The following is a 17,849-nucleotide window of genomic DNA, read 5'->3' on the forward strand; positions in this document are numbered from 1 at the left end:
CACTTTTTTTGCCAGCGGTTTAGACATTAATGGCTGTGTGTTGAGTTATTTTGAGGGGAGAGCAAATTTACACTGTTATACAAGCTGTACACTCACTTCTTTACATTGTAGCAAAGTACCATTTCTTCAGTGTTGTCACATGAAAAGATATAATACAATATTTACAAAAATGTGAGGGGTGTACTCACTTTTGTGTATATATATATATATTTATATCTATATCTATCTCAAATCTCAAAAGCATGCAAAGTAAAAAACACAAAACAGAGCGCACCAGATGTGCAGACAAAAATACCCTTACATGAATAAAAATGGTAAATTTTGCACTTATGCTTTTGTGGGAAGCGCATAAACCCTACATCAGAGGCATACATATGAAACACGGTACCAGAGTCAAACGTGATAGAGATGAAAACCCACCGACTCCTATAGGATATTCATGGTCTAGAACTAAAACCTAAACGTTCCCTAGATCCCTCAAGATGCAAGCTCATGGAAATCTACACCTAACAAAGCCAAGGCTACCTTAAACTGATGACATAAAACCTTTTATGAATACAGTAATAAGTGTGGACATATTTTGGCCCTATCCCTCTCATATGTTTATTCAATCTCAACACCCCAAGGTGAGACTACTTCCCAGCCTAGGGAAATTGCCAATGGTTTCACCACTTTTTTTCTCCCTATATTTCTACAGCTGGAGACCGCCTAGCTGGCATCTTTAGATTCTTTAAACAAAATGAAAGCCTCTTTTCTCCCTAAACTGACACCAGATGAAAACTCCCAACTGGAAGCTCCCATTACACCAGATGAAGAGCGCAGATCATGATAATATCCAAAGGGAGGAAAGACCCATCCAATTTCCAGAGGGAGGAAAGACCCATCCAATTTCTCCCTTATGCTGCTCGTATCATGAACCTTGACAAAGTGGGCTTTTAATCAGCCCTTGAGACTAGAGGCGTTAGAGTCGTTTTACTAAAACTGGAGAGTGCAAAATCTGGTGCAGCTGCGCATGGTAGCCAATCTGCTTCTAACTTGCTTGTTCAAGTGGGCTTTCACAAAAAAAAAACCTGGAAGCGCATTAGTTTCTATGTATGCACCACCATGTCCTCCTTGTTAACACCATGTCGCTTTCTATCCACAGATGCGGAAAAGGCATTCAATAGCGTGCAGAGATACAAGTTAAGACTTATGTTATCTTTCACCTTCCGCATCAGCAAACGAAGAGAGGCAGGGATGCGCTGTCTCCAGCCTTCTATTCGTACATTCAAACAATTCCTTTGCAGACCAGTGGATTGGCTCTTACTGTGCAAACGGGAAACCACAAAGATTCCAACCTATGCAGGTGACCTCTTTTCCTTGACACGTCCTCTTACTTCGCTCCCCAACCACCAACATGAATTTGAAACATATGGGTCCCTGAATATCAATTTAAAAATCTTGAAGCATAGCAATTCCTCTTTCCAGATCAAAATAGTTGCAAATATAAATGGACCTCTTTGGCTCTAAAATATCTAGGCACTTACCATAACAGTGAATCCTGTTGAGACATGCTCTCTCAATTACCCCTCCCCCCACCGTCCCCAAGCATATAAAAATCCTTACCGCAGAGGTGGGATATTAAATGGTTTTCCTGGTTCAGAAAGTTATCAAAATGTTGGTCCTCCCAAACTTCCCGCACCTCCTGTCTGCCCTTCCCTTTAAGACACCCACGACTCTACTCAAGTCAGTCAACATGGAATTTTCCAAATTTGTAGGGGCTTCAAGGAGACTTGGACTCTGCAGAGAACTTCTCTCCTTATCCAAAGTTGATGGAGGACTAACTCTTCCAGATCACTTCAGGTACCACATAGCTTGCCACCTGACAGGACTAATCAACTAGCTTAGACATGTAGGGCTGAAACGCTCGTGGCTATAGTGCAGCCCCTCTCCCAGTTCACTCTCCACCACTTACCATGGTGTTTCCAGGCTATACCAATTATCTTGAGATTCCACCCCATCCCTATAACAATGCTCTCTGGTACTCCAGAAACTTGATTTGTCTCTATCTCCCCTTTCCCTAATCCTTGGCAACCTGGACTTCCCCTAGGCACCCTTCTCCTACCTCACACTTCTTGTCCACAGGTCTCTGGGCCTCAGCCCTCAACCTAATGACAACCACAGGTTTGTGCCAACTGTTCTCTGGCATGCTCTATAGCTCTGCCACTAACTCACATCTCTATCAACACTCATGGCGTCTATTAGACCACTAATTTCCGTTCAACTTCCCAACAATCCTGCCTTATTTCTCTTACACTATTCCACCATCTCTCTTGAAACCTACAAAACAAAAATCAGTCCTGAGCCACTTATTGAATGCAGTGAAGTCTTGTATTTCAGCCTACTGGGAAAACACATTCACAACCCTTAACCAGCTGTCGGCATAAATGAAATTCAAACACATAAAATACATGATTTCTTCCTCCTAAAACAAACGGAAAAGCATACACTGCCACTTAGTTCTGCTAGAATGCATTCTGCTGTTCAGATAAGGAGAAGGCCCAACTTTTTAATATCCAAACTCCCCCACTATACCCCATAATTTTACCCTTTCAGCAGCCCCTCCTTAACCCCCCCTTCTCCAGCACATGGCTATAAGCAAGTTGGACCACCCCATCTGTTTGTTTATTATGAATGAAGTCTTGGCAGCTAACTCTTAAAAACCTTCTGTTGTGATTCATTATTACTCCATGACTGTTTTATGCTGCTCTTTATTTGCAATGTACTTTTACTAAAGGCATTTTTTCCATGATACCTACTGCATGAAAACAAATCAGGGTTAACAGGAGAAATGTTATCAGGGACGGTAACCTCTTAAAGGTAAAAACAAAAACATCACCAAAGTGTGTCAAAGAGGACAAAATTTGTACAATGGGGTAAATAGAATGCCCCCAATAACGTGTTGGTGTCCATTTTCCTACTCTGATGAAGGGGTGTGGGTCCTGGAACATGTTATTGGAGGCACTCTATTTAATCAGGGTACAAAAGTTCAATCCTCTTTTGACATACTTTAGAGATGCTTTTGTACTTTTCCACCCCATGGTTTCTGCAATGTTAACTTCACAGCTCTCCTGTTGCTCGCTACTTATGACCTTATGCTCTGGTGCTCCATTAGAGATGGTGGTTCTGATGTTATGCCCTGAACAAGCTACTTAATTTTAAGTGCAATTTTACCATTTTTATTTATTAAAAGTGATTTTAACCTATTGATTCACTGCACTCTGTTTTGCGTTTAGATTTTACAGTCCAGACTAATCCAGGCAAACAGCCTTTCCACCAACTGTCTCTGCCAAGGCTCCCAGATTTATGCAAATTGAATATATATGTATGTATTATCTAGTATATAGTATCTTTAAAAAAGAATTCATTAAAAAGTATTTCAGATGACAAAAAAAGTCAACACACTGATACAATCTGAACATTTTAATTTACCATGCCATCTTCTCAGTACGGTTTTCTCCAGTGTTTGTACATTAATAAATACACATGTAAAAAAAATCCAGTGTCTAGCCTTTGCCATAAAAGTTTGTCATAAAAATCATTTTTAAACATTAAACAAAAACCCAGCCAAAATGTAACACTTTAAAAAAAAAAAAAATAAAGGGAACAGAAAGATTTACAGGGGTGATAATAAGAACATATCATACCTATAGCTTTTTACTGTCATGAGACCTGTGTATACAAACCGGGTATTACTTTAACGACACTGAACACATGGGATAGCAACATTTTGTGAAGCTGACCAAACAAAATTGGAGATTGTCCAACTGAATCTATGATCACAGACCATGAATTTTACAAATGATGAACATAAAAGGCTGCAGAACAAACTGCATATGCAAATAAAAAACCCCACTGTTAGAGACTTGTTATAAGGCACTTTTAGGCATGTTTTTGCTGTCTTTCATTCAGTGCAATTAGTAGTAGTCCTTGTTCCTGTAAATACTAATCTCTGCTTGTAACAACAAATGTTTTTTAACATTTATTACAGGTTGAGGGTGATTTAGCTGAGAGTGTTTGCAGGATCAACTTGTATGCCATGTTACTCCGTAGTAGTCATTCTATTGCTGAGAAATGGATAAAAAAGAATTCAACCAACCACAGTGTATCAACCAAGCTTTGTGTATACTGCATTTTACAGTATCTTTACTGCTGCCTGTCAACATATTATATACAACTGTACATTGAAAACATATGTTATCACAGTTTTAAAAAAGATCTCTTAATCACTTCTTATTGATTTTTAAATATTAGTCTGATACTCGCTGTCTGTAGACTGGAGTAGAAAATGTGTGCTTTTCAAGAAACAATTTAGGCTACTCTTATACCAGGCGAAAAAAAAATCTCAGTTTTCTGTGAACTTATTTGGGTTGTGCTGTTGTATGAGAAGAGAACGGAAGTAAAGCTCAGTATTAGAAAACAAGGTGCTCCGAATGTAACACTCAGTTCTGGCAATAGACAGAAAGCGGACAGAAGGGTCTCAGTAACAAACGAGTTCTATTCAGTGTGTTGTATAGGAAATGTCAAGTACAAGGGTAGGATGTACAATTACTATCTGATTGTTTTATTTTCCTTGTCTGGAATTAGGATGAAAGTTTCTGTAATAAAAAAAAAATGTTTGCAATAAAAGTTAAAAATTCAAGTAATGTGCAATCTTTGTAGTATAAAAATATTTGTTTTCAGCAGGTCTGCGAGTATCAAATAACAAAACTAGTAGTAAAATTTACAAAAAAAAGAGCTTCGTTTAAGAGTCCCCATAAAAATATATAAAATATCTACAAACATATTCTTTTACAGATTTTTACAATGATTTTTAAGACACATAAGTTGGTGAGGTGAATGAAGGGCACTTGGTGTCATCTTTTAGTGTGCATTGTTCAGCAGGCAGGAAGGTCACATTGTGACACAACACAATTCAGCAGTGCTCGACGCCAGGTGAGGACTGCCTGTATATTGCCGATTTCTCCAGAGCAGAACCATGCTATTTTCATGAATTCATGAATCTGTTAGCTTAGTCTACACCACAAAGCAGTCTCCTTGTATGGACCTGTGAATCTGTCCGGCACTTTCTGCTGTGTCCTCTGTTGTGATGTCCTTTTCATCCTCGGGAAAGGAGTCTTGCTTATGCTCTCTTTTTTGGCACTGGGTGCTTTTAATTTATTAAGGATCCCGACAGCACAGCTCTTTAGTTTATTATTTATATCATGAAGCAGTCACAAGTCTGCCAAATTAAGTAATTGCCTTAGCAATGATACATCCTCGACCACCACAGTTGTGCTCCTCTGTATAATCCCAGATGTTCGGGAAGTCACAAGCTTTGGGACGAGGGGTTCCTGGTCTGTAGAAGTCTTCACAATCTGATGATTCAAATTGAAGTTTCATTACTGCCACTGTTCATGAAAAGAAAGGAGCATGCAGGATTTGGGTTAAACACATACATTACCGAATGTTAGTTTACATTGTCATGCATGTCACAGAAAAAGAAAGAGGACCAGGGAATACTCATATCTAACATGCACTAACAACCCTGCCACCGTTTTAGTGCATTCCAGTACTCATGCAAAGATAAAGTAACTTGTGGGGTTTACCAATGTCATTGTTTTACAGAATCTTGGCCATAAATTAAAATCGGACTTTCTGCTCCTGGGGAATCAGGTGGCTGGTAACCCTACAAAATGATAGGACAACTTTTCTGTAAATGGAAGCCCTTAAATGGCTGTTATTTATCAATGTATCACAACAAACTGTCCATGCATACTGCTCTACAATGCTGTTCTTCCATAGAACGAGCATCACTACAGGGAATCAGGTAGTGTCAGGCTCCTGTGGTGCACAGTAGCCTCAGCAATGGTTAATAACAACCTTCCAGAAGAGAACCTTACAAAAATGAGCAGTGGTATATCAGACTTCATGGAAATATTAGAGATCTGGGAAACATTTAAAATAAATATATTACACTGACAAAATGTATGTCTACTTTTATTTTATAACTGAAGCACCAGAGTTTGGCAAACAATTTATCTACAATGCAAGACACTTTCACCCCTTCCTGCCCAGGCCAATTTTCAGCTTTCAGTGCCGTTGCACTTTGAATGACAATTGCGTGGTCATGCAACACTGTACCCAAATTAACTTATCATTTTTTTGAGACAGATAAAGCTTTCTTTTGGTGGTATTTAATCACCACTGGGTTTTTCTTTTTTGCTAAACAAAAAGACCGAAAAGTTTGAAAAAAAACCCCCCAAAAAAAACAAACTTTTTCTTAGTTTCTGTTATACAATTTTGTAAATAAGTTTTTCGTCTTCACTGATGGACATCGATATGCTGCACTGATAATAAGGGGGTGTTTGTGCGTAAAAGGTTTTTTTTTTACCCTAATGCAGAGAATGGATTAGGGTGGAAAAACCTTTAGCCATTAACAATCCATATTTCGAAGATAAGGAATTCAAAATACAACTGAAGCTGCCTGCAGACATTTGCATATTAGTTGTATGATTTTTGCTCCATCTAAGTAATCCTCTTCTTTTCAGACTAGGCACACATAACAGGAACTTCTACGTGCATATGACAAGTAAGTGCTGTTCTGAATCAGATTCTGTTCAAAGGGTACCTTAAAAAAACTGAGCTTTCAATTTAAAATTTAACTGGCCTGAGTTAAACTGAAACTTCAGATTTATTTTCAAGCAGCATTCAAGCATATCAGACCTTCTTTAACTAGATAACATTGATTTGAGTGACTTAAACTCTGCCACTCTGAGACAGTTTAAAGCTGCTGAGAGGCATGAAGTGAGGGTACCAAAAGCTGCCCCAATATCCTACAGTTAAATCCCAACTGATATGACAGGCAATGTTTGTAAACTTACTGATAATGATGAAGCTTCTCAATTTGCCTTCTGCTCATTTCAATTGGCCAATAGGCCACAGATGCAGCACATCATAGTGATGGACCAATGAAAAAATATGTAGGGGGGTGGTGGGGCTGGAGGAAATGGAAGCAGTAAGCTTTGACATGACCCAGAAATTTTAGAGCTGTGCCTGACACAATAGCCTGGCATTCAGGGGAAGCAGGGGTTACTGGAAGCTGCTACAGGTATGTGTATGAACTTTGGGGTGCCTGCACTTTATAGCTTTCAGCAACTTACTTTTTTTCTTAAAGTGGCAGAGTCTCCATAAAGGAAAGCCATCTCTGTGCCATTTAGGAGCTGAAATTCTATAACGTTTAAGCACACTGACAATAAACTTGCATATTAGATTTGGCACTGATCATGTATGAAATGCATGGCTCTATGCACATATCCCATTATATGTTCATTTATCTCTAATGCAAATATTTCTTTAGCATACTTACTCAGAGTCTGAAGCCTCTCCATTTGTAGGTCCAGCTTGTACACTCATCGCCATGCCATTGACTTGTTCTCGAGAATGATCCCTTCGTACATTTTTAATGGTTATTGCTGTGTCTGTAACTGGACGGATGCCATCATTTGAACATAGTGAGGAAGTCTTTGATGAAATAGTACTTTGATTATAGTCTAATTTATCTCGTAGCCGGTTTTTCAGATTTTTGTCCGTCAAAGGAGGAGGGTATGTAACTTTATTTTTCAGAATACCTGTTAAAAAAAAATTAAAGAAAACATTTAATCTTTAAGCATCCCATAAAAATGGTATCATACCCCACCATTACACAATACTTGCAATAGTACCATGATCTACACCAAGGTTCCATGGAGGCCTAACATTCCTCCAGAGGTTGCCAGGGGTTCCTTGAGTAAAGAGAAATTTCTGCACCTCAGATAAGTTCCCACTGACACCATTGATCCTTTTAACTATCTGTAAGGGGGTAATTCTTCCCAATGACCACAAGTGACTGACCATCACACTAATGTACCATGAGTTGTAGATCTAGTCGTTTGTAGCAGGGGTTCCCTGAGACTGGAATGTTATTTCAAGGGTTCTTCTGTGTTGAAAGAGTTGAGAAAGACAGATCATACACACAGTGGAAGATTATGTCTATATACCCTAATGCTTTCTTGTATCTCTGTCTTGTAGAATGCATGTATTCTTTCCCATAGTCCTGTACACAACTGATCTGGTTTTATAGATTAGGTATAATACAGTTACAGAAGTGTTTTATACAGGATATATATGATATGATTTTTTTGTTAATTTATTTTAGTGCTGCGATTTTATAACCACTCTTTTCTTGTTCTGATTGCAGACCCTTTTGCTACAATAACTGAACAGAGCACAACTATACAAACTTGAGTAAAAGGGTTAGAGTGACAAGTCTTATCAATCATGTAATATCGTATATGTTGAAAGGGATTAACATACTCAACACCATTTCCATCACAGGTATCTTTAGAATTAGATAACTGAATTTACAGCACGAAATGGACAAGATTTGCACATAATATATGATTGCACATCATCACCAGAAACACACTGTACAATAGAACATGGGTGACAAAGTTTGAACAAGTCACGTATAGCCTTTGTTCTGTTCAGTAAACTTGACTCACTAAGTAAATATATTGGGCAGGACAGCTAAAAAGGGAACACATTCATCATTGTCTGAGCATTATAGTTATATTGTTAAGTTTTATTAATGTTTAAGAAGGTTTCAGCTGATTCCGATGGACAAATCTTAACTCTTTGGTATCTACAAATGCCAGTTTGGTATGTACAAACGTATAAGCAAATTTTCATACAGAAATGTAATCATTTTCTTGTGTCATCACAGCTCAGTGGATGTTATCAATTCCTCAAAAATGGAGATAATCCTGAACATTACAGCAGTAAACCATTTCAGCGATCTCCAAACTGCTGCCCTTAGGCCCCATTCACACCTGAGCATAGCGTTTTCAGGCAGAAAGTCGTGCAATTTTACAGTGATTTTTACTGTGGTTTTCGGCGATTTTGGTGCGTTTTGCTGCTATTTTGTACAGGTCAAAAGGTCACCAATGTAAAAAGCAGAGAAACTCTCAAATCTGCCTAAAAAAAAAAAAAAGTTCCAGAACTTGTTTGAGCTTCAGGCGTTTTGGAGTGGAGATGTGAACCATCTCCATAAAGAATAATTGATTTTTTCCCCTCCAGCGTTTTGTAGCTTGAGGCTTCAAGCTACAAAACGCTCAGGTGTGAAAGGGGCCTTACTATGCCCTTATGTGGCCACTGGGGAACTATTCTACTCATTGATTCAAGGCATTATTTTCTCCTACTGACACCAACAATGAGGCACCATTCTTTCCACTGACACCAACAGTGGAGCATAACTCCTCTCATTGACAATGGTGGGGCCCTATTCCTTCCACTGGCACCAACGATGGGTCATACTTTCGTCCACTGATAAAAATGTTGGAACACTATTCCTCTCACTGACATCAAAGTTGGAGCACTATTACTACTGCCACTAATACCAACAATGGGGTTATATTCTTCCCACTGACATAAATGATGGAGCACTATTCCTCCCACTGACATCAATGATGGAGCACTATTCCTCCCACTGACATCAATGATGGAGCACTATTCCTCCCACTGACATCAATGATGGAGCACTATTCCTCCCACTGACATCAATGATGGAGCACTATTCCTCCCACTGACATCAATGATGGAGCACTATTCCTCCCACTGACATCAATGATGGAGCACTATTCCTCCCACTGACATCAATGATGGAGCACTATTCCTCCCACTGACATCAATGATGGAGCACTATTCCTCCCACTGACATCAATGATGGAGCACTATTCCTCCCACTGACATCAATGATGGAGCACTATTCCTCCCACTGACATCAATGATGGAGCACTATTCCTCCCACTGACATCAATGATGGAGCACTATTCCTCCCACTGACATCAATGATGGAGCACTATTCCTCCCACTGACATCAATGATGGAGCACTATTCCTCCCACTGACATCAATGATGGAGCACTATTCCTCCCACTGACATCAATGATGGAGCACTATTCCTCCCACTGACATCAATGATGGAGCACTATTCCTCCCACTGACATCAATGATGGAGCACTATTCCTCCCACTGACATCAATGATGGAGCACTATTCCTCCCACTGACATCAATGATGGAGCACTATTCCTCCCACTGACATCAATGATGGAGCACTATCCCTCCCACTGACATCAATGATGGAGCACTATCTCTCCCACTGACATCAATGATGGAGCACTATCTCTCCCACTGACATCAATGATGGAGCACTATCTCTCCCACTGACATCAATGATGGAGCACTATCTCTCCCACTGACATCATTGATGGGGCACTATTCCTCCCACTGACAAATGATGGGGCACTATCTCTCCCACTGACATCAATGATGGAGCACTATTCCTCCCACTGACATCAATGATGGAGCACTATTCCTCCCACTGACATCAATGATGGAGCACTATTCCTCCCACTGACATCAATGATGGAGCACTATTCCTCCCACTGACATCAATGATGGAGCACTATTCCTCCCACTGACATCAATGATGGAGCACTATTCCTCCCACTGACATCAATGATGGAGCACTATTCCTCCCACTGACATCAATGATGGAGCACTATTCCTCCCACTGACATCAATGATGGAGCACTATTCCTCCCACTGACATCAATGATGGAGCACTATTCCTCCCACTGACATCAATGATGGAGCACTATTCCTCCCACTGACATCAATGATGGAGCACTATTCCTCCCACTGACATCAATGATGGAGCACTATTCCTCCCACTGACATCAATGATGGAGCACTATTCCTCCCACTGACATCAATGATGGAGCACTATTCCTCCCACTGACATCAATGATGGAGCACTATTCCTCCCACTGACATCAATGATGGAGCACTATTCCTCCCACTGACATCAATGATGGAGCACTATCCCTCCCACTGACATCAATGATGGAGCACTATCTCTCCCACTGACATCAATGATGGAGCACTATCTCTCCCACTGACATCAATGATGGAGCACTATCTCTCCCACTGACATCAATGATGGAGCACTATCTCTCCCACTGACATCATTGATGGGGCACTATTCCTCCCACTGACAAATGATGGGGCACTATCTCTCCCACTGACATCAATGATGGGGCACTATTACTCCCATGAATACCAAAGATAGGGCATTATTCTTTTCACTGATGCCATAGATGGATCACTATTCTTTTCACTGATGCCAACGATGTGGCACTATTCCCTTCACTGATAACAACGATAGGTCACCATTTATTTCACTGATACCAAAGACGGGGCACTATTCCTTTCACTGATACCAAAGATGGGGCACTATTCCTTTCACTGATACCAACGATGGGGCACTATTTCTTTCACTGATACCAACGATGGGGCACTATTTCTTTCAGTGATACCAAATATGGGGCACCATTTCTTTCACTGATACCAAATATGGGGCACTATTCCTTTCACTAACGATGGGGCACTATTCCTTTCACTGATACCAACGATGGGGCACTATTCCTTTCACTGATATTAACGATGAGGCACTATTCTTTTCACCGATATCCAACAACGGGGCCCTATTCCTCTTCCTACTGACCACAGATGCTATGTAATTTTTTTTACTCTCACTGACCACCAAGCCCAAGGAATTTTCTACTCTCACTGGCCCTTTGTTTAAAGGGTTTGCAGACCCCTGCTTTATGTTATAAATAAGGTAACAATGTACAAGTATGCTTTTCATTCTTCTGCTATTTCTCGTTTTTGCTATAAGACAATAATTGGTGAGTGTCAAATTACGTTCTTCATAAACATGCCCTTTAGGGAATCATTATATAAAACATAATCTTAAGATCAGTGTTCTTTAGATATTTTTTTTTAGATTGGGGACTTAGGATTCCATGTTCAAAACCAATAACATGATTCTGAAAATGGGTAGATGAAGTACCGTCAAATATTGCCATAGTCAAGCTTACCTTTTCTTAGTTCTGGCTGTTGACTGTTGTGATTGTTGACCACCTTGCCATCCTTGGTCTGTGCTTCATTCTCCTTGTCATGAGGTATCTCTCCACAGTGATTAGCCTTGTTTTCATTATGAAGCTCCACATTCACTTTGGTCTCTACTTTCAGTGTACTTTTGCCCGCTTGATCCTCACTGTCACTGGCTGTCATGCAGTCAGCAGGCCAGTATGGCTTAACGTGATTTGGTATTGAATCCACTGCAGGAAAAAAAATTAATACAGTTGCAATTTTTAATGATCTCTTTTGTATTAAAACTGTGCAAGAATGTGCAGAGCAAGTGGTCTATTTTAGTAGATGGTAGTGCTGCAAGACCAAAATAAAAAAAAAAATGAAAAAAAATAAAAAAGAGTGCATATGTGCATTATTCAGTAACTGCACATCTATGACATGCATTATACGTGTACTTGAGGGAGTTTCCACTTGTAAAATGTAAGTGTAAAGAACCTGGTCCTCCAAGGTAGCAGAAGTTACTTCTTAGGATCGTTACATTTTTTTATTTTATTTATTTACTGCCTACCCCCCCCCCCCCCCCCCCCCCCCCCCCCCCCCCCCCCCCAGTTTTCTATTCATTCATCAAAAGAAATGACCACTCTAGTAGAGAGTTTCTTTTTAAATTCTGGAACTTTAGTTTAGCTCTATCTACATCTCCTCTTCCTAAGTCTCAGCAAACTTGAAAGATTATACTCCATGAATTAATGTTTTCTGGAGATGCTCTCTTTGCAGTCTGCCCTGCACCACTCCTACTCTTCTCTGTCCACCATAGCTGCACTGTTGCTAGTAATGCCTGACACAACAGACTTCAACAGAAGGTCCATCAACTCGGACTGTTGATGGGGAAACCACTGGGGTCCAAAGCATTTGGCCATGAATGCATGAATGCAATGAAGGACTAGGAAGATTCTGAAGCAAGTCTTGCTGTGTCAGGCAGGCTGCACCTCTTGGGAACTATTTTCATATAATAGGTTTCAGATTTACTCAGATTGGGGAGGAGGAGAAAGTTAATGTAGGGTTTTGCATAGTGTCGATACCCTTTAAATAACGAAGAAAACGGTCAAAAGATTTAAACTGATTACCTTTAGGCGTACTATGTACAGGCCCACGTTCATTGTTTTTAGGGCTGGTGGGTCTCCACTGCTGCTCTGTTCCAATTTCTTCATCTTCACTATCTGAAGAGCGTGAAGAAGCATAAGAGCTGCTATGTTCATCAAGAGATAACTCGCTATCAGAGTCAGAGTCATGTCCTGTACATAAAGAGATTTGTATAGTAAGTATCAAGAAAACCAGGCATATCTATTTCTGAAATTGAATGTTGACTAGGCTAGGAGCCTCACCATGAGAGCGTGTTCGGTTTCTGTGGAAATGTGCAGTATCTACCTCTGTAACACCAGCACGGGTCTGACCTGAAGACATACTGAGCTTTTGAGCAGCTTCATCCCTGTATCAGGAAATAATCAAGAAATAGTACAACTAAATAAAATGCATTTCTAAACCACAAGAAATGGACATCAATTATTATAACAGATGGAAGATACATCAGGACATGCACTGAACTGTTGAACACAAGCAAGCAGCAAAGAAAGCAAGATGTATTAGGATATTTTAAATAGAGGTTTTCGTTTTTATTTTGATCCATGTGTTTGTAAGATATCTGGAAGTGATGCTAATACAATACTGTTCTATTTAAGTGCAAAAACAGCTCCAGGGCATGACAAGCTTCAACAAAACTATGCTACGAAGTTCAAATAAAAACACCTTTCCTCAGCTCTCCATTCTTTACACCCACAGACAGTGCACTCTGCGTATGACTTTATAGGTTAATATATCACACACAAAAAAACAAACATTATTTTACTCAAACCCAGATACATATATGATTACACTGAATACAGTAAAAGAACAAAAACATCCTAACAACAACAAACATCAAAAGGAAATAGTGTTTATGTAGGATTTCTGCTTTGTCTTTACAAGTTTGGCGGTATTATGAAATGTTTCCCATATCTGAATGGGAACTGTAACAGTTTAATAGGAGATCTATAGTGAACCCAACACTAAAAACCTAACTGGGAAATCTTACAACCTTGTTAGAAATTTCTATGCAGAAATGAATGTTCTGCTAGGTCTGTGCTGTGATCTGAACAGTCCCTTGGATGACGGTACGTCATATACAAAAGTATAAATTAAGCTGCCTATATATGGATTGAAGTTTAGACCGTTCAGCAGGGACTGGCCAAATTCTGATTCATATATGGGCACTGTGGTTGTACAGAAGTTGGTCTACCGATAGACTTCTGTACAACTGCTCTGTTGGATTTTTCCTGCTCAATCAGCATACCAGACCATGGCCTGTAGCACTGATCCGTGTATTCTGAGGGTGGGGAAGTCGCCCCGCTGTCAAATCAGACTCAGTGGGGAGGATTTCCCTCATGCACATCGTGTGTGTGGATGCGGGAATCTGCTCAGTTTTTTTGGTTCAGTCCACTGGTTGAACAAAAAAAAAAACAACAAAAACAAAAAACGATTATGTATGGGCTGCCTAAGTGGGCATATTTATAAGGGGTATAGAAAAAGTTTGTTGGAGATCAGTACTCACTATTACCACAACACTGGGTGATCGGCATACCCGTGTGGTGTCCCTAAATTTGCAGACACCTGTATAGAGTGCCATCTCTGTGCCTAAGTAATAACTATAAAAAGAAAGGGTTACAGGGGAAAGAAACCCACTGAGAAGAGACACAGGCGGACCAGGCTGCTTAATAAGGGATACATTTTATTAAAAAAAATATGTTTAATACAAAAAAAAAAAAAAAAAAAAAAAAAGGGCCAAGACCAGGTACCCATCACCAACAACGAGATCATATTAAAAATAGACAATGTTGTCTGTTTAAGAGCAGCTGCATGCACACACCTATAACACAGGCAATTGTTAACTGGAGTAAGTACTATTTATGGACTATACTAATGATCCCGGTGACATGCACCATAAGTAACAGAGTCCATCCTTTCACTAAATTTAATTAGGTAAACCTCCTTTGAGCAAATAGCCTTGTAAAAGGGTAGTTGATTGAGTCAAGTTACTAGTCCCACAGAAACAGCTTTGGTTAAGGTTGTAGCCAGATATAGCTGCCAGTGTGGAGAGGTGAATATAGTCCACAGTTAGTAGCCAGTCCAAAGGCACAGGTATACAATATTCCAGGATGGAGTTACATGTATTCACCAAGTCTAACTGTTGGAAAAAAATAGCCCAATGATGCTGTTATGAAGCAGGCTAGCACTGGCTGAGAAATAACAAACTACAGGGTGCAAAGTAGAGATGGCAATTAGAGGACCTAAGGACTGCTCACCCGACCATTCATGGAGTGATATAGTCACAGTCCTGTGTTATCTTTCTCTGGTCCGTGGGCTGTGTGTCATCCTGTATGCTCCGTTGTTGGGTGGGGTTTGCGGGACTCCAGTAGGCAGTTGCCATCAGCACTGTGTTAGTGTCAAATCCTCTGGGCCACCGTCCGCTTGTCTCAGCCAAGATGGTCACTGCTGGCTTCATTCAATCAACTACGCATGCGCAAGCGCGATGTGATACGTCATCCGTGACGCATAGAGCGTCTCTGTCATGGTGCTGACATGTTTCACCAGGTACTCTGGTTTTATCAAGGATAGGAGGGGCATGAATTGTGTTTCTATTTATACTGCAGTCAGTACATCCTACTTTCAATTAGGGGTTGCTATATAGAAAATCACCACTAGATGTCACCTCTCATATTGAACATCACACTCTATCTTCTCTTCCACTATTCAGAGGCACTCGTTTATGGGCATATATTTGCAGACACAGATCGATACGGTTACAACAAAATTAAAAGTAGAACAGGATGACTTAGTAAATGTCTAAAATAATAGAGATATAGAATCAGACCTACAAGAGGGAAAAAGGAAAAAATAAGAAAATAGAAAGAAGAAAAAAGAAGCAACTAGTCGCATATATCACTATAAATTGATTAAAGCTGAGAGGAGATATTATATATTATAATATCTCCTCTCTATATATATATATTTTATACACAGCAGCTGCATTCAATGAAACAAAAAATTCACATAATTAAACATGCATCCAATGCAGCTCAAAAGAATGCAGGTAAGTTATTCATTCCAAAAAAGGCTTAAAGTTGCATTCTGTAAATTTACTTTAAAAGAGTCAGCAAAAATGAAAATTATGCCACTATTACCATTTTTTTTAAAAGATAACATTTAAATGCAAGAAAATCGCATATTAGCGCACTAGCGCCTGCAAACCGCCCCAGTGTGAAAGGACCCTAAGTGTCGGGGATTTTGTCAATAACCCCCAATGCTTTTGAAGTATCTCTGTTACCTGTTTCCACTGTGCCCCATAGGCAGTAATAATTCTTAATGGAGCTTGCATAGATGTTAATTTTTTTATTTTCATTTGTAGAAACCGTTTTGTCAGCCAGAAGGTCCCTTCTGTCTGTCAACCAGGCCCTTTTTCGTGCACGCTTCAAAGTGTTTTTGGGATAGCCCCCATCTTTAAACCTATCAAACATTTCAGTTGCCTCCTTACGAAAATCATCATCTTTTGAGCAGTTTCTGCGAAGTCGCAGAAACTGGCCCACTGGAGTACCTCTAATTAGGTGATATGGATGGTGGCTTGATGCCTGCAGAAGCATGTTTGCCGCTATTGGCTTTCTGTAGGTACAAGTCACCAATCGTGTATCCACACGTGTAATCTGCAGGTCAAGGAAGGAGATTGTGTTGGCATCTATGACATGCGTCAGACCGATGTTTCTGTTTAAGAGTTGACAGAAACTCATCAAGTTGTTCACGGTCACCCAGCCATACCATGAAGATATCAATGTACCTCAGCCAGGTCAATACCCGGCTGAGGTACATTGGCATCTTATAAACCACCTCCCATTCCCACAGGCCTAGGTGGAGGCAAACATATTAAGGGGCCCATGGAGCTCCCATCGCTGTGCCCCTCGTTTGCTGATAGTATCCACCAATACTTGTGAATACATGTAACTCCATCCTGGAATATTGTATACCTGTGCCTTTGGACTGGTTACTAACTGTGGACTATAATTATCTCTCCACACTGGCAGCTATATCTGGCTACAACCTTAACCAAAGCTGTTTCTGTGGGACTAGTAACTTGACTCAATCAACTACCCTTTAACAAGGCTATTTGCTTAAAGGAGGTTTACCTAATTAAATTTAGTGAAAGGATGGACTCTGTTACTTATGGTGCACGTCACCGGGATCATTGGTCTAGTCCAGTGATGGCGAACCTTTTTGAGCCCGAGTGCCCAAACAGCGACACAAAACCAACTTATTTATTTCAAAGTGCCAACATGGAATTAAACCTACTAGCGGCTCTGTACAGAGGATGGGACTGATCATCCCTCTGAATGAGCCCTAAGGGACCAAAAATGTACGATTCTGCCCAGAAAAAACATTTTCTGCTTTTTCAAAGGAGTGCGTTACGCTCAGAATACAGGAATCAGAGATGCGTTGTGCTCAGAATACAGGGATCAGACATGCCTTGTGCTCAGAATACAGGGATCAGACATGCCTTGTGCTCAGAATACAGGGATCAGACATGCCTTGTGCTCAGAATACAGGGATCAGACATGCCTTGTGCTCAGAATACAGGGATCAGACATGCCTTGTGCTCAGAATACAGGGATCAGACATGCGTTGTGCTCAGAATACATGGATCGGGGGGTGATGTGAAGGCCAATAGAGGACACTGCTATGGGGATGACCCTTCCTAAAGCAGTGTCCTCTGGCCC

General features: G+C 40.3%; 1 protein-coding gene across 4 annotated transcripts in view; it reads right to left on the reverse strand.

Annotated features, from left to right (window-relative positions):
- Window positions 1-3,447: 3,447 nt before the first annotated feature.
- Window positions 3,448-17,849, reverse strand: part of CELSR1 (cadherin EGF LAG seven-pass G-type receptor 1) — a 254,144-nt gene continuing 239,742 nt past the window's right edge. For 2 of the 4 annotated variants that reach the window (XM_073619707.1, XM_073619703.1), the window contains exons 31-36: window positions 13,377-13,480; window positions 13,119-13,286; window positions 12,000-12,242; window positions 7,388-7,649; window positions 5,628-5,707; window positions 3,448-5,396 (exon numbers count right to left, since the gene is read on the reverse strand). In XM_073619707.1, the coding sequence (XP_073475808.1) occupies window positions 5,662-5,707; window positions 7,388-7,649; window positions 12,000-12,242; window positions 13,119-13,286; window positions 13,377-13,480 (823 nt within the window). In that variant the 3' untranslated portion in view covers window positions 3,448-5,396; window positions 5,628-5,661. Of the gene's footprint in view, window positions 5,430-5,627; window positions 5,708-7,387; window positions 7,650-11,999; window positions 12,243-13,118; window positions 13,287-13,376; window positions 13,481-17,849 lie in introns of all 4 variants that reach the window. The other 2 variants (XM_073619705.1, XM_073619704.1) reach the window with 2 other exon arrangements.

The sequence above is a fragment of the Aquarana catesbeiana genome, linkage group LG03 (assembly GCF_042186555.1).
Source record: "Aquarana catesbeiana isolate 2022-GZ linkage group LG03, ASM4218655v1, whole genome shotgun sequence".
NCBI classification, from domain to species: Eukaryota; Metazoa; Chordata; class Amphibia; order Anura; family Ranidae; genus Aquarana; species Aquarana catesbeiana.